Here is a 23,265-nt window from a genome sequence, read left to right on the forward strand (position 1 = left end):
TATTGGCTAGCTTAATGTACTTTTTAGGTTGAGTCTTCCAAATGGTACTGAACTGGTTTATTCGTTATGCCCAAAACCGGCATTCTGTTCTTTGTTGTTGCAAACCTCAAGTGTAGATGTATTTTTGTGCATGTGGGTTTTTTTAGGAATGCAGTAGAGAAGAATGAAAAGCTTCAGTTGCGTTGCACTGTAAACACGCAATGCTGCTAAATGTCCACTATAAAAAAACTTGTTGCGAAGTTATCTGGAAGGAAGGTTTGTTAGTTGGAAAACAAAATTCTTCCTGACATATTTATACAGCAGCACCTTCCATTCCAAAAATGCCCAACAAACAAGACAAATATAGGTACAACGTGTAGAGAACAAAGTATTCTTGAGGCATGGTCATTTGTGAGTGTCTGGTTGCTGACATCAGTGGCTCTGAAATTTTGAATAGCCACAAACACGTTTCTTTTAAGACGTCTGACATTGATAGTCAAAAGCAGTGATAATTTTGAAAATTTAGTTCTTGAAAGTGAAGAAAGGACATCATCAGCACTTCCTGTCCTTAATATATTATTGTATTTATAGCTCTCTGTGGGTGCAGCTCCACAGGAGATTGGAGATGAGAGAGTGAGAAGAAACATTTGGAACAAATTTAGTATTTGTGGGAGTCTGTGTTTATCTGTCCAGAAGCTAGGAAATCCCCAGGGACTCTGAAGAGTTTCTGCAGCAGGGCTTCCTACTGGGCTGGTTTTGTCAGTGCTGGGGTGCAGGGTGCGTTCAATATGGGAAAAAGAGTCAGCAGATATTTAATCCTATAATGGAATACTTTATAGCTTAATTGGGAATGTCAATTCATTAATAATCTTGTGAAATATAAAGTACAATAGAACTTTGCCAATACTGCAGGTGCAAGAAATATAAATGTTACTATAGCTTCATGGGTAGTTTACACATATTTCTCCTCCTCTTGTGTGTGAGCAGTTGAGTGACACAGAAGGTGTAAAACAAGTCCCTGGTGGGACTGTTTGTATTGGTGAGACTGACAGTCTGTTGGTAGCTGAATATTATTATTGTACAATAGATGAATTATTCCATTATTTGATAGTGATTCTCTGATAAATCTGTGCTCTCATGTTTTGTAAACGGCAGACTTGTTTCTTCATCATCTGTTCTTGTTTAGAACTTTGTCAGCTTATTTGATATATTTCTAAATACCCACGTTTCTCTGACATGTATTCAATGCCTAAATATATTTTGATTTTTTTTTTTTTTTTAATACAGCTTAAAACAATAATCCAAGGGGCATTTCCATTTGTGCTATGTTTAACTGGGACATGAGTTTTATTGTTCCTTCTCGTTTTGTTCATTTTGGCTGGTCCTTTTCCCACACTTCCCTTATTATGCTGCCCCTGGCCTTCTCCTGCTAGTTCAGAAGATTTCCTGTATGTGGTGTTGATAATAGCTTTGGGCTGCTGGGTTGGCATTGTGCAGTGACCTTTTTGCTGAAGGTATAGTTGCCTTAGCTGGGGTATGCAGGGCAAGGGATGATCCCAGGTTAGCCCCTACAACCCAGCCTTTGGTGCTGAGTTTTCTGCATTCAAGGTGAAGAGAGGGGAGCCATATCTCATCACAACCTCTTTTTCTTAAGACTCTGCGTTGCTGGGAGGCATTTCAATCAAGATCTGAATGTAACTCTTTAGCTTTTTTGAATAATGTTTTCATGCTTTCCCTTTGTCCGAGAGACATCCAGGTGCCATAGAGCAGGTTGTACCTCTGGATCAGTAGTTGACAAGGAGGGTGGATCCCATTACGTATCAGTATATCCTAATGTACTAGTTGGTATTTCCAGTCTTTACAGAGCCAAACCTTGTCATTTCACTACTGAAGTAGCAGAGATTCCTGTTCTTTAAAAGTGTTTACTGCAATTTACATGATAGTGGTTTAATGGACAACTCTTAGAACTTGGAAGAGACAAGGGTAAGGTGTAGTAGAAGACAACTACTCATGCTTACAAAAAATGTCTTCTCTGATTTACTTTAAAACATTGAAGAAAAAAGCCTTGCAGCCCTGCAACACAGAAAGCAAGGGATGACTGTATTAAGGGGATGTCTCTTTAGGTGGAACCAAGGCAGTTTGAATCTGTTCGTGCTGTGCTAATCTCTTGCCATGGATAAAGACAGTGAGGCAGGTATGAGTGCCTCTGCTCTAGACTGACTGCTTGACTGGCGATATGTGTCATGTAAAGCTGTCAAAGCATGTGCATAACTAACAAAGGCTATAGAAAATAATACAGAACGCTGATTTTTGCTTTAGTGCTGTGTCTCTGAGGAGATGAAGAATTGATTTGGGAGACATATATACATATATATATATATGTAATTATTTTTTTTTATACCTGAAAAGGAAATATTGACTGAGAAGGAAATAGAAGGGCAGGTCAATATTTTTCTTGAGCAGTAATAAACTTGATGCACATGAAACCAAATGCCAGCACACGCAGTGGTGAATTGCTTTATCTGAACTCATTGGAATGTCTCCCCTGTGACTAAGGCTTTCACCAGTAGTGCTTTTTCCTTTTAAATTAAAAATCACCAAATAAGAAAAGAGACAGAGACAAGGCCAAAGTGGGTGAGTATTCACCCTGGAGGAGGTGGCAGCTTCCCACTAGCCTCAGCTGTAGTGGCAACCTGTTCATGGCATGCTCTTTCAGCTGTATTAATGGTATCGGGTGGTTAATAAGAGGTAGTCCAGTTCTCAGGGAAGTCATTCCATTGTCTTTACTGGGAGCTGGGTGGGGATGTCTGTCTTGAGGTAGAAAAGTTGTTTATCATTGCAGGATATTGTGGCTACCATGATAACAGCAGTACAGTTTGAAAGGCACTCCCTGAAAGCTGTGTGAAATCACTGATACAGAAGTTTAATGGGCAGTTTGCCTCTCCTGGTGTTCACAGCCTTCTGGGCCTGTGCAGGCTTTTATTTCTGCATTAGTGACGTGCTCATCAAAAGTAATACTAAAAAAATTAGTTCTGAATATCCAACAGTTCCAAAACAGTTTTCATATTGCATTCCAATGCATTGAGCTGTGAACTGGGATTAATTATATGATGACAGTTAAGTGGTTGAAGGAATGTGGGCAAAATTCTGCACTGAACCTCTGAGAAGACAACAATGAGCTTTCACCCCAGGGTGAGGAGGGAGGAGGAGAGGCGATAGGGTTCTGAGGGCTACAGGCCACTGTGGTCTCATCTGATCCTCAAGCTTTTACATTTCTGCTGAGAACTAGAGATGAGATATGGTTGTTGCCCATGCTGCCATCTGGCTAAGCAAAATGTTTATGGTGCTGTAAGGTAACCCCCATACCTGTGAGTCCCTCCTGTTGGGAACAATATACATGCAATACTGTACTGAGAGCTACTGAGATCTCCTTGAAAAGCAGCTTTGTGGCTATAGTGCTTGCACCAGAGGAAACCACTCCTGGATAGCACTGAGGATTTTAGAGTCTCTTTAGGCTATTTTAACACTTACCTAATGTAAGTAGAAAGGAACAAGGAGGAGGATCTTATCTTTCGTGTATAAAATGAGCACTGGGAATGTGCTTTGGCAGATTGCCTGTTGATGTGTCAGAGATGTTTTGTATTTGTCCGCTAAACCAGTGGAGGACTGTCTCTAGCAGTTCTTCCAAGTCCTGTGCATTGCCCTCTCTGCTCATGTGATGCTGTTCCTCTGGGTGTATGGGGTGGTGTAGGCTGGCAGGAGACGTGCGATCTCCTTTATCTCCATGATCAGGAGGGGTGGTGAATCTGTACGTGTCGATACAAAAGCAACTCTTCCACTGCCTGCATGTGAATTAACGAGTGATTCAGTTTTATGGAAGGAAAACTCTTAGCAGTGGCAACATCTGCAGAGTGGTTTTTTTTTCCACAGCACAGGAAAAAAAAATGTAAAAGATGGTTCCTCTTCCACCACTGCTCGAAGGCTCACAAGTAGAGGTTTGCATGAGAAGAGATTTTACTTGAAACAAACAAGTCATTTCTCTGTATTGTTCGAAGTGGAACTTGAAAAGGAGTTGTGTTATCCACTTAATATTACTTTAATGTAAAAGGAAAGTGTGTATTGAATGTGCTTGGGCTTGAAAGGTTGTGATTTGTGAAGTGATTATGGTTGGGTTTTGCTTGTTTTAAATAGATCAGCTGTTACGGACCGCAAGTCAGCACTCTGACAGCAGTGGCTTCGCTGAGGACTCCTCCACAGATTGTTCTCCATTTAATCAGCTTCAGGTGAGGTTCTGATACTGTGGTTGCAATATTACCGATTATTGTGGGACAGTAGGGACCTGGGGAGGGCAGGTGGGGTGTTGATGTTTGCTATCGTGACCATCAGTCTAGATCCTATAAAACTTCTCATTTTCAGAGCTGGACCTGCTGAGTCCCTTACAGAGCTGTGTTAAAATTCAAAAGCCTTTCTGGTGGGATAATCTGGGTATACTTGGGCCTGAAGTAAGCTCTAAGTTCAGTATGTCCTGTTTGCTCTTTCTAGTGTATCTTTTCTCACTGACTGAGGCTCCAGAATTGTAGTCTGTTCCTTGCATGACTGCAGTGGGTAGAGATTAAGGTTATGAAAGATTATAGCTTTTCTACTGATGATCATTTAATTTCTTGTATTATTTTTGCCTTCTCACGCCTTATTTTTTTTAATATTTTTCTATTTTGTTTAGTTAGCAGCTGACAGAAAGTGAAAACAATTTCATACTAACTTTACTGTGAAGTTATACTAATGTTTGGTTGATCTTGAGCTCCCATGCTCTTTCTTGTTCCAGTTCCTTTGATCTTGGTCCCAGAACTTGCCATGATACAGACCAGAGACGGTATGTCTTAGGGGAGGCTTTTTTCCCAGCATGGTTTTTAGTTGTCAGCACAATACACACATTTGCACAGTGTTGTACCTGATATTTAGAAGAGGTGTTCTCTTACCTCTCCTAAGACATTCAGTAATAGCCATGATTTCCTTGGCCTGTCAGTCAGCCAGAGAAAAGTCTTGAGTTGGATCCTGGCCTCAAGGCCATTGGTTAGCTGTCTGGGACCTAAACCACAGTCTGGAGGAATACAAAGATGAGATTCTGGGTATCACCAGTAATTTCATTTCTATGTCTTGCAGCTGCTGAGCTTTTTTTTAATGCTACTGTATGCTTTTTCCTTGTGGGACACCAAACATTTTAAAAGCTGTTTGGCACTTACTAAGAAGACATTCCCACCCTCCCTGTTGCTTTTCTTGTTTGGTACTGGTATTCTGTGCTTTCCAGTTTAGTAGTTCTTCAACTGACTAGCAAAATCAAAGCCATGACAGCGCAAGTCTGTTTGTCTCCCTTAAACATCAACGTACACTTTCCAAGAGCAGGAGATTGAATAAAGGAAATAATGAGTCTGAGTCTCTGTAATGAGCATAATAGTACAAGATACTCATTCTGCTCTCTACTAAACTGGGAGTGCAGTGGAGTTGACAGGCATGTTAGAAGGTGGCTCAGATTAGAGTTGCTCACTCCTGATCTTTATATTGGCTGCAACCTGATTAAGAGTCCACTACAAGCATGTTGCAACTAAGTGGCCTTTCACTGGAAGACTGGTGGAGTTTATTTGTGTTGGCTGCAAAGGGATGAGATTGTTCTGCTTTCTATTATGCTGGTTTGAAAAGAGGTATTGAGACTGCACGAGGTTTGTGCCATGGAATTGCTAGGCTGTCTTCTGCCACCTTCACTGCTTTATTCAGACCAAGTGCTGAGCTGACTTCAAAAAATACGGGTGAATGATGAGACTAGGGGAAATGATAACTTGGCAGCTAGTGAAGAGAACCTGTGAAAAGATGAAGGGGATACAGAGGGGTGTATGTTGTCTCTTAAAAGTATGGTAAGTTAGTGCCATCTACTGTTAAATAATTGCCTCTAGCAGCTATAACATTCCTCTGAAACTCAGGAGAAAACTCAAAAACGAACCGGATTGCTTTTCATCCGTGACATCCTAAATAAAGATTCCTAAGTGAGGTTTTGGCATTGAGATGGGATATTCTGCAGGGGAGTTTGATGTTACCAAAGAAGTTAGAAGAATTCTCCATCCAAGTTCTTGAAGTTTTGCTTGCCTGTCTTGTAAGTGAACAATGTGACAGAGGATTAGAGATGTGGATATGCACACATGTAGCACACCTAATTTCACCTAGACATTACAGTCTTTTGTTCTTTTAATACCTTTGACTTGAAGAGTATCTGAACCTGCACAGTCTTTCATATTAATTTGTGGCTGTGCCAGTGCATGCAATGTTAAGTACGTACTTATGAAGATGACCTTCATGACTGAAATCTTCTTCTAGATGGTTGGAGAAGGAACTATTGCCTGACATAGACCATAAGTAATCTCTCTAGAAGGAACTAATAGTTAATATTCTAACAGCAGTGAGAGCTGCAGAAATTAGAGATGGCAAAAGCTCTTAATTTCTAGTTCGTGTGTCAACTGTGGTAAACTTCCAAGACTGTACTTTATACCACATATTCTTATGAAAATGTCTTGTTGGCTTGTAAATATACCAGATTTTTTTTTTCCCCCTCCTTTTGGTGCTGTACAATATGCCTCTAACCTATCTGATACTGTGTCTTCTTTATTCTCTTTCACTGTTTTTCTTGAACACTAACTGCATTATTCTTTCTGCTTCCCGCTACAATGCCCGATGAATATGGACTTGGACTTTTAGCTCAACTTCTGAGAAGTCAGTAGTTGAGTCCCCAGTATGTTCATGCCTTTGCTGCCTCGTATCCTTCCTAGGTTCAGGAGTCTTTGCAGGGCATGGGCAGCAGTGCTGACAGCTGTGACAGTGAGACAACCGTGACGTCGCATAGTGAGGAACAGAAGACATCAATAGCCAAGGAACTGCCCAGTTTCAATAAGTTTGAGGAGGAGGAAGATGATGATGATGAGGAGGAGGAGGATGAAGAGGGTATCCCTCTAGTAGAGAGACAAAAGGTAGGGACACCTTCTGAGGACAGAAGGAGTGAAGATAGAAAAATTATTGACTGTGAAACTGAACAGAATCAAGGAGGAGAAAGTAAGACATCTCATATATCAGAGACAGTCCAAGGAGAGGTCCGCTCTAAAGAGGAAGACATTTCCAGTGAGCAAAAAGAATTGGACCTGCTGGAGGAAGGCAGTGTGTTTGAGTTTCCTCAGTACCACACACACCATATTCTCAAGTCAATGGAGTCTCTGGAAGGTGGCAGCTCCTCCCCATTGTCTGTGGACAGGGTTCATGTTGCCTTGCAAAGAGCTGAGATGAGAATTGTCAGCACATCTGATTCCAGGGCCGGACGCACTCTGCTTAAGTCAAAAGATCTCCTGAGGAAGCAGAGACACTGGTTTGCTGAATCGGGCTATCCTCTAAGGCGGTCTCAGTCTCTCCCAACTGCATTGCTGAATCCAGTGAAAGTGGTGTCCTCTGTGAATGTCCAGTTAACTCCAGGAAAAGAGACTCTGTGCAGTCCTCCTTCTTTCACCTACAAGTACACACGTATGGAGGAAGACGAGAAAGCGACGTCTGAGAATGACAAAAGTGAGGGTGAGGCAGCCGCCAGCCAGCCAGTGTGCAAATCCACACTGTTCATTGCACCTTCATCCTCCAAAAAAGAAGTGCCCCAGACTGGGCCCAACAGGCTGTCCGGGGAGCCCAGTCCCACCAGGGTACAGAGCTGCCCGCTGCACACACCAGCACACATGTCCCAGTCAACGTGCTCCCTTCACTCCCTCCCTGCTGAGTGGCAGGACAGACCACTCTGTGAGCACATGAGGACGCTGAGCACCCACAGCGTTCCAAGCATCTCCGGCTCTTCCTTCAGCACCTTGCTTTCCCCCTTCAGCTGTCCCTTCTCTCCAAGGCATACTGGGTTTCCTCATCGACCTCATGCCATCAACCCGCCCTCCACGGTGGAGATGCAGCTACGCAGGGTCCTACATGACATCAGAAACTCTCTGCAGAACCTCTCACAGGTAAGAGGAAGCCGAATTTTGCCCCAGGCAAAGGGGCTTCGTATTTTATCCTTACAAAACTAGGTTGTTAACCTGAATATTTCTTTGCATAGTGCAACAGGTCAGGAAAAAAAAGACATTTTGTGCAAGTTTGATTTGCTACTGTTTTAGGAGCTTCTGTTTAAAGTGACAAATGATCATCTCTTCAGTGCTCCACTGTTTTGCATGTAATTTTCCCTTGTTGCAGTTGACCCAGTTTGGGTTTTTTATTTTTTTTTCCTAATTAATTATTTTTACTTTTATGGATATTCTTGGGTGGGAGGGAGAAACAGTGTACTGTTTGTCAGCTGGTATTTTAAGGTGATAGTCATTAGCTTTAGATTTGAAAATAGATATTGACAGTCCTGTGACCTCTCCCTTCTTCTCTTTGACATACTTCCCATCCAACTGATAAAAATGTTTGTCTTCATTGCAAGTCACATTGCTTCACTAATGATGTTGATGATGATTGATCCCTATATATTTCTGTGCTGTTTTGTGCCAGTCTTTTGCACTTTCAACTCTGGAGCTAGTCAACATGTTCCTGACGTCATCAGTTGTTTATTAAGAGTCAGTTTTGTCAGAGCATGTGAAATTTTGTCCATCTCATCACTCAGAGAAGAAATGCTTTAAAATGCAAGCAATTTTTTTTTTTTTACCAGTTTCTGCCACACCTTCTGGTCTTTCTCCCCTGATTGCCAGCTGTCACTCCTCTGCCATCCCTGTACTGCTGTTCTCTTAGGCAGTGATCCAACTTAGGAGGCTGCAAGCTGCTTCAGGAAGCTACATGAGCAGAGCAGTTGCAGACTCTGCTTGTTTATATATGTGAATACATGAAGACTATACAGTTTTAAGGGCTTCAACAATTTCTGTGTTTTTTACCCAAGAACAAACATGCGCCTGCCTGCACCATAAGGCAAGTGGTAGGCTGTAGTGGGCTTTTTTTAGACCCCTGTTACTTTATTTATTTTGCCACTTGTCAAAAGTTAGAGGTTAGTCCAGCCTGAATTTGGTTATATCAGCTGGCCATACTTCTTGGAGCGAGCTTTGGTACTGTGACCAGCTCTGCAGTGGAAAGCTGCGGTCAGCTGTGTTTTAAGTCAACCATTGCTCAAGGTAGTGGATGGTGTGCCTGGGAGTAAGCACTTGCAGAATTTAACCTTCTTTGTAAAATTCTCTCATGTACCAATTGCAGCCTTGATTTCTGTAAGATTACAGTATGCTACAGTACTTTTACCACATGTACTATGCTAACTAAACCTACTAAGAACCCTCTGTATTATGTCCAGAACTCATGCTCAAGCTGTGTCATCTAGCCCACTTGTTCTGCTTTCAGTGTATTTTGTCTAGACTAGTTCCATTTTGGGGGCTTGGTCCCTCTTATTGCAGAGGTTTGTATGAAAATGTTTTTCCTGGTGCTGCTTTTTCCTACAGCCAAGATCGAGTTTGGCACAAAGCGTACTCAGCAGCTAAAGAAAAATTTGAGATGTTTCAAATACACGATTCTGATTTTAGGAAGGAATAAAGAGGAGCAGATATATTCCTGCTAGAACAGGGAACAGAGAAAACTAGGAGAGGAAAACCAAAACATCCCCTTGATACGATCATGTTTGAGCAAAACTCTGGATGAATGGACATGCTTCAGATTTTCCATGACATGTCAATAGTCCTTTGAATATTGGATGAGCTGTCTTTTTCATGTTTGAAAAGGTAAATGTGTTTGCTCTTTCTACTGTTCTTTGCTGTGCTATGTCTCTACACGTAACAGCCCCTGAATTTTATCTCGTTGCTCCATATGTTGATGCAACATGCAAATAGAGGTTCTCCAACAACCTTGTTCTCATGAGAGACCATCAGCACATGGGGGTCTTTGGATGTAGGCGATGTAGCGACATTCAAAATCAACAAAACAAACCCAAACTAAGAACTGAGCAAGACCCTACAACAAATGTGACTATAATCATGCTTTGAAAATGGGACGCAGTTTAATTTGCTCAATTCTGGTTTTGGAGTTGTTCTTTTTATCGTTAGCTAAGACAATTGAGACTACTGAGTTTTCTGGCATAAAACGCCTGATGCAGAAAAGCTTAGCTTTTATTCCTACTTACTGTGTCAGACAGGATTAATTTGGTTTTTCACCTGCAGCACATTTGCATTAGAGCTTTGGTGCACATCCTGCAGTTAAGAACTGGCACTGCCATTTTTGTAAGGTTTCCTTCTTCTGATACAGTATTTACGTAGTGATAGCAGAAATTGCAATGCCAGCAAGGTTGTATTTTAACAGTGGCTGCTTTTGAAGTATCTGCACATTTGAGAAGATGAGTTCATAAAGGAGATAGCTAACTTTCCCATTTCAAATGGTTTGCTTTTTCCCTAGTATCCAGTGATGAGGGGTCAGGATCTTTCAGTTGCCACCGGTTACACTACTCAGAGATCATCCATTCTACCTCTCTATGAAGTAAGTGACCCTGTTCACATAGTGGTACTTAGTCAAAATGAAATACAAAGAAACATCCTAAATGTGCCACGGATTGTGCTAACTTTGGGCAGTTCCCTATCTCTGCTCTCAAGAGATAACAGATGACTCCATCCTGCAAATAACGTTAAAAGGTAATTAATGATATGATACATCTAAAAATGTTATTTTCTTGAATTATTGTGAGTTCACAACATGCAGCCTCTGTAGTACACTGAAGTTGCTGAGGTTCTGCTTGACTCAAAGAGCATATCTGGGCAAATATGGTTATAGGATCCAGACATGTATTAATTCAATTTTTCCATGTAATGCATGTTTTTTTCCCCCCAGAATACTTTCCAGGAGCTACAAGTGGTAAGGCGAAATCTAAACTTATTCAGAACCCAAATGATGGATTTGGAATTGACTATGTTACGTCAACAGACAACAGTTTATCAACACATGACAGAAGAAGAAAGGTAAAATGATCTTTTTTTTTTAAAAAAGAGAAAACACTCTGGCCCTTCAGGAAATGTGTCACTGCCCCTGAAATCAGAGGAAGAAATCTCTAAGTTTCAATTTGAACAGAGTTGGAGCTGAATTTTTGCCAAAAACTTGTTTACTCTTTTCTTCGTATTTATTCATTCTAGAGTTTTTTTCCTCTTTGCTTCTTCTAATCCCTATTTCTCATTAATTGATGATATTTTTTTTCCTCATCCTTTCTCCAAAGTGATTTTACAGCTGTAGATTTTAAGGACTCTTATCATAGGATACATGAACATAGGATACTGTCGGGGGAAAGGCCTTTTAAGATTTTCAGCTTACATTTGCCTCCCTTTGTCTTTGTAGATGTAAATAAAGAATAAAGTTTGTAGCACTCGGATGCTTTTCCAGCTTACAGTGGCCACTTGGCAGGCTACAGATGGCATTCATATTCTGGCTGTGTGTGTGCTCACCATGAGTTTGCAGGAGGAGCTGATCTGGAACAATGTTCAAAACTGCTTATATGTTTACTTTAGTTGAATCCGCTCTTGACTAATCACTTTAAAAGTAAATATATTTTAAATCAGTTGGCCTTCTTATGCAGTGTCATCCTAGCCAAAATGTAGGTGCAACTGCTTGGGAATCTAGAACCATGCAGAAGTAATATGCAATTCCTGCATTGCTCTGTGATTTTTGTTGTTACTGGTTTTAAATTGGAATTGAGTAAATATATGTATAAATGCCAATCTCTTCTGCTTGCATATATTTAAGCATATAAACTAAAATTTTTGGAGAGTGTTCTATGATACACTACATTGTTTAGTTTTCTCCATTAAGTGATATATATTTTCTATAAATGGAGAAAGACTTTTGTTCCATCTAGGTGTTCAGCTAATTTTCCCATGAAAGAGGAATTTTCTGTGTTTCACTTTGAATTCCCTTATATGAAGTCCTTTACTCATGGGACTGTCCTGCTCAGTTCCTTCTTTTGTGGTGTGCAGCTGTGTGCAGTGAATGCCCTTGTTCTTTTTGTGATGGACTTGGTATAGATACGAAGCTGATCAGCTACAGAGCTTGAGAAAGTCTGTGCGCATGGAGCTACAGGAGTTAGAGATGCAGTTAGAAGAACGTCTGCTTGCATTGGAAGACCAGCTGAGAAGTCTGCACATGACTTCTCCTTACAGACTTCAGACACATGTAGTAAGTATTACTTTTGAAACAACATTGTATGTTTTCTCAGTGTAATGTTAATAACTCATAACTGTTAAAAATTTTACAGTGGGATGATATCTGGGGAATCAGATGATGCTGTGTATATTATCAGGGGTCGTATTTTATTATTTTCAGTCAGTGTTTCATCTTGGGGAAAAGGTGTGTGAATAGAGGGACTTTCTTAGTGTTAATACCTATGTTCTGGGGGTTTCGGTCTGAGATTTCAGACCTCTTCTGTCAGTGCTTTCTTAGTTTTCCTTGTCATGATCCTGACTTCTCACAGTTTTGGTAGGTACTGCTCATGTCTGCAATCCTTGGGGGGTGGTGATGGTCTTTCTGGAGTTTCCCTACACTGATTTTCTAGTGAAATTAGGGCAGAGAGATGAGAAAGGCACAGTGTTTCTCTCCCAAGAAAAGGGGTGTGCTTACCCTCTAGTTCTGCCGATCCATGGAACAAAGAAACAGGAAAATCCAGTTGTCATCTTCAGTTTTTTCCTCCATTGCCTTTTATAGCTCCTTCAGATGAATGTGTGGCTCCCTGCCAAAGAGTGGGAGAAGCTCTGCTCCCACAAACACTCCCCAGAAGCACAAGAGGGGGGATAAGAGACACTTGCATATGTTTATTGGTGGCGTGGCAACATGTTTTCTCTTCTTTTTCGCTCAGCGGAAGACTGTTCCTCTTTTTTCTGCTGCAATTCTGTCATCAGCCAAACAAAAGAAGCACAGATGAAAAGTATCACGTGTTCTTCCTGGGTTTCATTCCTCTTTCTTAGCCGATCGTCTTCTGTAGAAGCAGCACAGGCCACATCTTCCTCTTCAGTATTTTGTCATGGGAAAAAAACTGAAACCCAAGAATAGGAAAATATGGTATTACTGTGATCCCAAGCCAAACTTGCATTCTTTGAACCATATAAAGATCTTTTTATTTGTAAATCCTTTTATAGAAGAGGGCCAGCTTTAAAAATGACTGAAATAAATGTTCTCCAACCAGCTTTGCTTCCTGTTTCCAAGTTTCTGCTCTTACAGAAAGTTGTCTGAGACATGGCGTGTTTATATGTTAGCTTCTGAGAGCTCTAAAAAAATCCTCAATGCATTAACGTACCTTAATTTTTCAGGGTATGTATGGAAGCAGAAGTGCTGATAATCTGTCATGCCCTTCTCCATTGAATGTCATTGAACCAGTAAGTAGTTGTTGTGTGCTGTATGTTTTACTAAGAAAAAGAACCAGGAAGGGATTTCTTAAAAAAAGGTTGCAGGAGATGCATTTAACACATAATCTTGAAAATACTTTACTCACTTGAGTAGTTCTGTTGAGAACAGCTGCATTTTCCCTTAAGCAAAGTTAACCATAGGTGTAAGTAGCTGTGAACTCTTGCTTGTTTTTAAGAGGAACGTGTAGAAGTGAGATGTTGCTTGCATTTAGTTGATAGAATGACTACATGGTGAGTTTTCTAAGGAAAACTGTTTCTGTCTTTTCTATGTATTTTATGCTACTGAAACCAAATAGTTCAAAGACTGTAGAAAGGAAAGAACAAACTTGAATTGTTTTAGCAAAGAAAAACAAAATCAAGCCTTTACGTGTCTGTCAATGGCTCTGGCAGGATGCATCCGTATTGCAAAAGTCAGTGGCTTGGGGAACTGCCACAATTCGTATTTATGTTGGCTTTCAAAAAAACGTGTTCCATTTTATGATCCAGTTTGTTGCAGTCATAAAGGCAAAGCATATATTTATTTTATAGCTGTATTTGTTACATGGAGGGAATGAGTAAGTGATTGAACAAATAACAAGAAAGCATAGGTGTGTGACTTTATTAATGTGCTTGTTCAGGACTGTTTCTTTTCTGAATCCTTAGGTCTCCGAACTTATTCGAGAACAGTCATTTCTGAAGTCTGAACTGGGTTTAGGACTGGGAGATCTTGGGCTGGAAACTGTCCCAGCAGAGGGTACAGAGTCCATATTTTCTCATGGAAACTCTGATTCCTCTTCAGTGTGCTCTGGTCACGCAGGTAGAAAAGCTGGTGTTGGATCCTCTGAACTAACAGGAAAGTCTAAGAGTCAAAGCAAGAAGCTATACCGAGCCTCCATTGCCTTAACACCAACTCCCCCAGTGAGAGCAGGTACTGGACAGCAGGTGGAAAGCTCTGAGGAGCTCGCAGACTCCAAGACAGAGGTGGAGCACAAACTTGAAAAAGTCACTCTCATGCCTTCGGTTGATGAAATCCACAAAACTGTGGAACAGGAGGAGCTACAGCAAGTCATACGGGAGGTGAGGAGGGAGGGGCTGAGATCTAGGATATTTGAACAGTGTTTACTGAAACCTAAGGTAAGGCTATCTGTAACTTGGCCACTGGGGTTTTCTCTTCCCTCTCAAGCCAAGGCTCCATACTGTTACTGTACTACTGTCTGAAGGCTCAGAGCTTGTGTCTATATGTTCAAGCCACAGTTGTATTCTTGTGCAAAGCACTAAATGTTTATTTGGTGATAGTGGTTAGCACATGAATTATTAACTACTGTAAGTCTGGGTGAGACAGAATTTGCCATCTGTACTACTTGGTTAAGCAGCAGTATTTCAGATTCCCAAGTGAAAATTTCTCTGTTATGTTTGCTTGCTAAAATGCCAAGTTGGAGTTAATTTGGTTGATGAAATGTTCTTTCTGAAACAACTTGGTAGTAAATGTTAAAAATACCTTCCCAGTCCCTCTACCCCAAAGCAGTAAAGACTGTAGAAGTGTGAGTGAAGCAAGCTGAAGTTAGATGAGAAGTTATTTCAGACGTTAAGACTGATGCTGGACCAATGCTGTTGGACTAGTTTTATTGGCAGTCAATGAAAGTGAAGGGTGCTCGTTTATTTTTCCTGTGGGCCAGGTTAAAAAACAGGACTAAAACTGCATTTTTTGTTTGTCAGTAGCATGACAGAAAGCCATATGGCAAGTATTATAAATGGGAAAGGGAAGAAAAAGAAACTTCTTGCTCTCAAGAGCAGTGCCCAAGAGAAAGTGCAGCAAGCTCTCTGCTGTGAATACAGAAATGGGGATTGAGAACCTATGGGCTTTATTCCCTCTCCTTCACTGGAGAGGGACTACTTAGCCTTTAACTGAGGGTCATTGGACCCTTAGCCTTTAGTTTCTTGAAGCTTTTGTATGGCTCTGCCATAAACCGCTTGAAAGGCCAGGAAAGGTGTCATGTTCAGGAATATACAACAGGCCAGGCTGTAATGCTGTGGTACCATACAGGTCTGCCTGCATTGAGGCTGTGAATAATGGGAACCATCTCTGCCTTAGCTTTGTCTTGAAATGGCATGATGAAAGGCAGGCTGCTCATCTCATGATAAAACAGCAGCTGCAATCCCAGAGGAATCTTTTGCCACACCTCACCCCTCTTCTCTCAGTGCAGAAAGAGGCAGAGTGTACTGGACTATAAGTTATCCTTTTACTCATCGTCTTGACCACAAGACTCTGCTATGTCTGTTTCTGCAAAGTGGAGACATTTTCTTGGATGACTCACTGTGGGCTTTGCTATGAGTAGGCACTTTACACTTGGCACAGTGAGATTGTGAAGCAGTAGAGCATTACTAAGGAGTATTCTTACAGAAGATGATGGCTGGAAGCGTGAGAAGATATTTACTTTGTTTACCTTTGGTTAACTCCATAAATAACCAGAGCCGAGAGTGCAAAGAATAATGCATAGCCACAAGCATTTTTCCATCAGTGAACTGCTAGTGGTAGAAGAGGATGAAATGGAGACCAGCTTTCAGTAAGTAGCGGCATGATGCTGAATCGTGCTTCACCCCATCAGTAGCCCCCTTAGAGTCGGTGGGATGAGTTATGGAAAGTGGCATTATCCTGTGGGAGGGAGGGTACCTCCTGGTGAGGTACCACCAGACTAATAACCTCATCATTACTGTGCTCAGCATTTGGAGCTGAACACCTTCTGGCCATCGCTGATCTTTACAGTGGAGCTTGTAATGCTACAGCTTTACAACTCTACTTTGAAAGCAAAGGAATGAAGGAGGCAGGGGGGCAAGCATTCAGTTTTTAAATTTCTTCTCCCTCTGCCACCTTCCTCCTGCCATCTTCTCTAAAGTAGCTAGAGTAAAGTTGGAAGGAGTCTTGGGAAAGGCCTTGTTTCAGAGGTGTCACAAAATACTCCCAGACCTCCCAAATTCTCTCTCTTTCTGGTCCATTTTTTTCCTTTCATGCCTTTTAAAAGGGATTCTTTGCCTAATGCTCAGAGAAGACTTGCACATGAGATATTTATCATGCCTTGCACTTTGCTGACAATTCTGAAGTGAAGTCAGGCTATTGCGTTTATATCCAGCCCTTCTGTAAAAACCTGCATGTCAGAGGAGTGGTGTCATGGTGGAGGGCTGCTAAAGAAGAAACTGAGACAAAGAGGAGAGAACTGTAATTCAAATGTACTGCAAAAGCAGCAGAGAGAATAAAGGGAGCTGGAGTCAAAGTACAGAGTTAACTTCAGTCAATATTTTCTCTGAGGTTAGCCTGTGTCAAAGTTCTTCTTTACTTTCATTAATTGATAGCAAATAAAGATGTGTACTTTTTGCACAGAGGTTGTTCTTTGGGTTGTGTGGCACTGAGGACATTGTAATGCTCAAAGAATCCACACTGAACTGAGAGGCTACTATTCAAAGATGAGTAGTCAGCAAATAACTGAGCTTGACTCATTTCATAAGTGTTTGAGCACAGAGAGATTGTCCCTCAGTTTAATTTCATCGGCAGCCTGTTTCGGGTCAGCTCACATTCTCAGCATGAGAAGTTTTGCAGGTCAGAGTGAAGATGCATTGGCTTGAAGCAGCTGGTAATTTTTGCAGAGCCAGAATATGATACTAAATACTGATTAGGAAAATCCTTTGTATTTCATAAGATCTAAAATAGAGCAGAAGATATGTGTCTTCCTTAAGTAGCCCTGTTTTAGCAAAGGAATTCCAGTTTTGTTGTCAAAAGAAAGAAATCTGGTAGGATGCATGCTTTATGTATGCACTAACAAATGTTAAATGCTTGCTTATTCCTCTCATTTTCTGTAGCTGCATGACTTGTGTTGGGGAAGTAAAAGTCAGGCAGTGTTTCAGAATATGCCTGTGTGGGTTGTAATGCTTGTGAGCTTTGACCTGTAACTATTTGCTGGCTTTAAAAAAACCAAACCCCTCATGGTGTTAATTTCTAGCGTTTATGGACTAACTCCCATGGAACAGCATTCAACGACGTGAAATGTTAAAACGACAAACAGTGGCCCTCTTGTTTTGAAGAAAATACAGCCTGACCTCCCCTGAGTATCACATGAAGCACTTACTGCTTGACTCATAGGTCACACTGTCGCTAAGAGTGCCACCAGGCATCAGGAGTGCCCACTTGTTCTGCTCCTCTACAGTTTAAAAGATATGATAGTTTTAAAAAGCTTTCTGCTTAAAAGCAATGCAGGTTTTGTTTTTGCTAAAAGTTCTCTATTGTAAATGACATTTAATGAAGCTACACTTTAAAGAAATGTGTGATTTTCATGCCAACATCTGTTTTAAGAGGCTGTAATGGTGTCTTTATGGGACAGAGAGATGGTCTGATAAAGAATCTTCCCTTTCCCATTTTCCCTTCAAATCCATGTTAGCTCAGCATCAGTCAAAAATGTCTCTTGGTTGTTCATACTTCCCTTGTACAGGCATTGGGTTCCTCATCTTACTGTCTTGAGCATGAAAACTCACCAGCTGCTGCCATGAAGAAGTGACACAAGAATAAAATGGAGTTGAAAATAAGTCTATTAATTACAGAAAACTTATTGCAGTTCAGGAGTATGAGGACTGTGAAAAACCTCATGCCCATTTTCCATCAGTAGGTGAAGAACACCCATCTCCAGAATTGCCACTGTGTCACATTTCACTCTCAATCAGTTCATTATTTAGCAACAACATAATATTACAGTAGCGGTAATTCTTTCGTAGGGAGAAAGATCACTGGTTTGCTGTAGTAAAACTGTCTATGAATGTGGTACAGTGTTATTAATGTGTCTTAATATTAGTGTTGTATCAACGTAGTGTATGTACCATAAACGAGTGGGTTCTCTCCTCTTTCAAATGATCAATTTTTCATTCAGCTGCTAAAAGTACCGGTGGAGCGTTCATTGACTGCTTTCTGTCTTTTGTATGAGGAAGCTTTGGCTGCGGGCTGTGCCTTCTGCAGAGCAAATGGAAGGTGCACCTTGCCCTAAATTACTTGTAATGAAAAAGGCAAACAATGACCATTGTCATGACACGTGCATGGGACTGTCACTGCAGGAATCAGTGCCATGCTCGCCATGGAGGAATGACCTTGATGAGTCTGGAAAGGAGGGAGGAAGCAGTGGCAGTGAAAAGAAGCAGCAGCGGGTGGCTTTGTTGTTGTCAAGGCGGAAGGTGAGAAGCAGAGGGCTCAAGTGATCCACCAAGGTCAAGCCAGAAGTTGTTGGAAGAGCTGAGAATAGAACAGGAGCCACTTCCGTTCCAGTCTCCACCTTACCACAAGACTGTCTGTCATATTAGACCATTTACTTGCTAAATTAGGAAGCTTTTATCAGTTTTCTTTGGAAAGTGAGATTTATTTTTGTCTATTTGTCAAGAGAAGGGCATACAATGACTGTTTTGTAGCATACTCGCAGGCCCGCCCTGTGTGATCCTGGAGAAGCAGAGCGAGCAGCGCGGGGCTCTCGTATGACAGTGGCCTGCCGGACAGCCAGGCTGCTGCGTAGCAGGTTTCCTTGTGCCTGTATTTCTAAATCCCAAAGCCCTTACTGCATTGACAGCGATCCTAAAGCTTTGTACATCTGTGCGCGCATCAGCATAGACATCCTCAGGACTTGCAGCCATCGGTAAACCAGGTCCTGTTACACACTGGCTTTTCTTTTGTCAGTTAATCAGCAAACAACCGAACTGGAAACCTGTTTCCCAGTAACATAGTCTCTGAATTTCTGCTTGATGCAAAGTAGTAATGAAATAAGGAACTTTCCCACTAACGGTTTAGGGATTGAATTGCTTGCCAATGAGAGCAAGGGATAAATAACCTGTTGCTAATGCTGCTGCCACCCTTCTGACGTTGTTGTTAATCCTTTTGACACACCAGGAAAAGGGGAGATTTACAAGAATAATTGCAAGATGTTCATCAAGGTGATGAAAGGGCTATGCAAACATGGCAAGGCCATTAGGAAGGCTAGGTTTGAGTAAATAATTGGTATTGGTGGGGTATGAGAACACAAAGGGAATTGTTGCTGACAAAACGGATTAGAAATTTGGGCTTTTTTTCTGGCATCAAGCCTCAGGTTCATTACAGCTACTCAGGCACTTGAAAGCTACTTTGAAATTATACTATGAACAGTACTTTCTTTAGTCTAAGATTGGTTATTCATGCCAAATAATTATTTGCCCTTTTCATAAGAAAAAGAAAACCGTATTGCTTAACTGGGCTGATGAATGCTTTTGTGAGTGACCCCGGCAACCAGGCTCTGGCTCTTACCATTTGGCATTCTCTCACTATCGTCATCCTTCCCTGTCCTTGGAATCACATCTGACTTCTTAGTCCTTCCTGAAGACCATCCAGAAAAATGAGTTAGTGCCAAAGATTTCTCGTACTTGTGAGCAGCCCATATTACTTTTCTTTGTTGTGCCCTGCTCCTTTCCAGCATAACATGCTTTTGTAGAACTGTGTTTTGCCTCCTTTTCCCCTTTGTTTCCTTTACTGTAGCCGTCAATGCTATGCTCTTCCTTTGTTCCAGCCTCAGCCACACTCAGGTGCCTGCTAGTAGTAACTCCTGGGTTTGTTTTATGTAAAACTTAGTGAGTAAATGCTTTGTCACAGTCCTATGGAAAACAGCCTTTCCTGGCATCAGTAGCCAACTGATGATGTGAGCAACTGTTGAAGTTCTCTGTCTTTGCTGCTGAAAGTATGTAATTAGGGTTTGTCTCTTTTTGATTTATGTAAAAACAGCAGCTCATATTCATGGACTTAGACCTTTCCTACTGTGTAATCCATTTGTGAGGCAGATTGGTCCTGCCTTCCTTTTCAAGAGATGACTAAAGCCAAAAAATGGTGCAGTTGGGTTGCTTTTGGTGTATGTATCCTGAAATGCCATTTGCAGAACTTTGCATAGTTGAAATGTGTATGTTCTTAACATAAACCAAGTTATTCTAAGTATAAAACGTAGATATATTTACCATCTGGAAAAATAGAACTAGTTTGGTTTGCATTTGTATGATTTGCAAGAACTTTAAAATTACTTACAGTTATTTTTCCAAGAGAAACCCTCTTATGTTTTTCCATTTGCATTTTTTGAAAGTTGACTTTTTGTTGGTATACGTTTTCATATGTCGATAATGTCAAACATATCTGCAATATCATTTAGTTTTATCCATTGGTTATATAACTTACTGACCTTAAAACCTTTGGCTAATCCCTTTCAGATCAAGGAATCTATTGTTGGTGAAATAAGGCGAGAAATAGTAAGTGGATTGTTAGCAGCCGTATCACCCCAAAGTAGATCTGCAACTGCAAAACAAGATACACAGCCATGAAACTGCTACCACAGGTAAACTTCGTGAATCTGCCAGACCCAAGTTGTTTTTTTTTTTTTATCATATGAAATGTCATTGTTAACTTAAATCTTGCTTTGGTTGCATTTTCCACTTGAAATGTAAGTGATCAAAATGGAAGTTCATTAAATGTAGAGAATAGTGATAGTCCTGGATGGCTTTGGAAAATCAGATGGTTTACAGTTTGGCCCATTCCACTGTCAGATTTCATGCAGTGGTCCTTGATTTTTGGTTTCAGTGTGCTCCGTGGTGACTTTGCATATGAATGCATTATGTGAGAGGATTTCTGTAGTTTGCCTGCCCTAGATATGAATATTATCAAAATATGTACGTAAGCATAACAAGCAGACTTCAGAAAATCTAATTTAAATATTTGTCTTGCTTTTTCTTTTCCATAAGGTTGGATGTAGTCCGAAATGCTGTGGGATTCTGCTTTGGGCAGCATACACTGGCAAAAATGTCAAGTTATTTTTGCTTCAGGAGATGTTAAAGCTGCTGAGATAGGCTACTGTACTCGACGCTTGGTTCTATGATGTGTACCTTTCCTTGAGTTCATCTATAAAGACTTAGACACTTTTAACTAGTTCATTACTTTCCTTAAAGCATCAACAAAACTGTAGCACTCTGAAAGGTTTTGTATTTATTTGTATGTCCCTGTTGTAAATTTTTATGTAGCTAATTTCTTTGTCTAATGATGCATCATGAAACTTGAAGATTTCCAGACATAACCAATTTATGAGTAACACACATGCATTCAGCCTAGCTTTTTTTAAAAAAAAATTAAAAAAAAAAAAAACCACCACCCCCAAAACACTGACCTCTGTGAGGTATTTATTGTGCAATAACTGATCCACTTTAAGAGCTTGAAACAACCAATAATGGTTTCCACTGCTGTTACTTAGTGCCACTTCAAAAGAAGGAAACAATCCTGTTGTAAAAATTGCTGTTAATTCTTGGGGCGGTTACTATTAGCAGAGTGGTAGAATAACATGAGGTTACTTAAAACTACTTAAAGTTCTGACACTGAAAGCCTTATCTTTGTGTAGAAGACAACTTTTAACTGATTTTATTTGCTTCCTTACTGTTTGCCCATCCCTGTATAGAAAAGTGCCTTATTTTAAGCACTGTTTTTTGTCTTTGTATTAACTGCTGTCAGTCATACCAAGAGAAGTTTTCTTCTGCTTCATATTAACCAAAATGCAATAAAAGTACTGATCTTATGAAAGCAGTTAGGATGTGCAACTTGGAACGATGAACGACCTTGCTTGTATGATGGACAAAATGGAAAAAAATCTCTTTTCCTTCCTCATCCCTCACAGAGTGTACTTTCAGTCAGCCTGGTGAACATGCGTTTGTTCCGGTGGAGCAAACTGTAAGTCATTGGAGGTTTTATGTGGTCAAACAGATATTTAGTGGATATGTAATATCCCGTTTTGCTGTGCTTGGAATATCTTTACTCCTTTGCCATTTCTGTCTACTAAAACTCTTTACACTATGTCAAGGTCTTTAATCAAAAATAATTTCAAATATAACAATATTATATGAAAAAGGTTCTAAGATTTTAAATTGTGTTAGGAAGACACACAAGGGCTGATTTCTTAAAAAAAAAGTGTATATTAAACCAATAAAATATTTATTTTGCCTATAATCTGTGTCAATGTTTTTCATTGTGCATGGTTGACTTTTAAGCAAAATAAGTAACATAGATTTGATCAAATAGTACACAGAATGGAGAACAGCAGGAAAGCTCAGGACTTGGGTTTCCAAAAGCTTTCAGATGTTCAGGGAAGCCTATATGCTTAAGAAATGTGTGATACAAATTTGAGAGAGATGTTGGCACTTAAAACCAAACTCTTGAAGTTGTTGGCTCCTGTTGTAGCTCTAAGAATTTGTTTGGTTTTGACCTGTCCTTGGAGTTTGTCCTTGGGAGTAAAGCCAGAACCTTCTTGAAAACCTCATCCTACGTGTTTAAAAGTTGAAATATAAATGCTGACAGCACTTATGCATGACAATCCATATGAGATGGTAAGCTGCAGTAGGTTTCTGCTTTCCTTTGCAGCTTGCATGAGTACTTAGTTCCATTCCAGAATGCCACCAGAGAGCAACCAGCCAGACCCAAGTGCCTGCACCCTTCCTTCGCAAATGTTCAAGCCCAAAACCTTCTCAAATAATTGCAGCAGCAGATGTTCCCTTTGTCCTCCAGCCAGATTAATTAGCACACTTGACTGTTAATGTAGGTCCTGTGCCTGTGTGCTACTCTAAATGGCGTTCCAAGAAAGGTGGCAACTGTGGCTCTCACGGAGCGATGGAGGAACCAGCAGCCATCATGCAGCAGCTGCCAGCAGCATCCTCCACAGGTGCAGTAGCCTGGCTCCTTGCATTTGTAGGTGACGTCCCAGAATGTCTGGGGTGCTTCAGCTTGTAAGAACGTTTGATCTCAGCAGCAGAGTCTAGTGTTTAATATATCCTGAGAACTGGAAAACTACCAATTTTTCTTCTGATGGAAGGCAGATTTGTGAGGTTCTAG

The 23,265-nt window shown here is 40.7% G+C and overlaps 1 protein-coding gene across 2 annotated transcripts in view; it reads left to right on the top strand.

Moving 5' to 3' along the window:
• Positions 1–22,339, top strand: part of ITPRID2 (ITPR interacting domain containing 2) — a 41,711-nt gene extending 19,372 nt beyond the window's left edge. The window contains exons 10-18 of one of the 2 annotated variants that reach the window (XM_086466288.1): positions 4,171–4,262; positions 6,792–8,006; positions 10,402–10,482; positions 10,831–10,958; positions 12,012–12,162; positions 13,290–13,355; positions 14,028–14,441; positions 20,610–20,734; positions 21,138–22,339. In XM_086466288.1, the coding sequence (XP_086322414.1) occupies positions 4,171–4,262; positions 6,792–8,006; positions 10,402–10,482; positions 10,831–10,958; positions 12,012–12,162; positions 13,290–13,355; positions 14,028–14,441; positions 20,610–20,720 (2,258 nt within the window). In that variant the 3' untranslated portion in view covers positions 20,721–20,734; positions 21,138–22,339. The remainder of the gene's footprint in view (positions 1–4,170; positions 4,263–6,791; positions 8,007–10,401; positions 10,483–10,830; positions 10,959–12,011; positions 12,163–13,289; positions 13,356–14,027; positions 14,442–20,609; positions 20,735–21,137) is intronic. The other variant, XM_086466289.1, reaches the window with a different exon arrangement.
• Positions 22,340–23,265: the final 926 nt, after the last annotated feature.

The sequence above is a fragment of the Leptosomus discolor genome, chromosome 5 (genome assembly GCF_034619465.1).
Source record: "Leptosomus discolor isolate bLepDis1 chromosome 5, bLepDis1.hap2, whole genome shotgun sequence".
NCBI classification, from domain to species: Eukaryota; Metazoa; Chordata; class Aves; order Leptosomiformes; family Leptosomidae; genus Leptosomus; species Leptosomus discolor.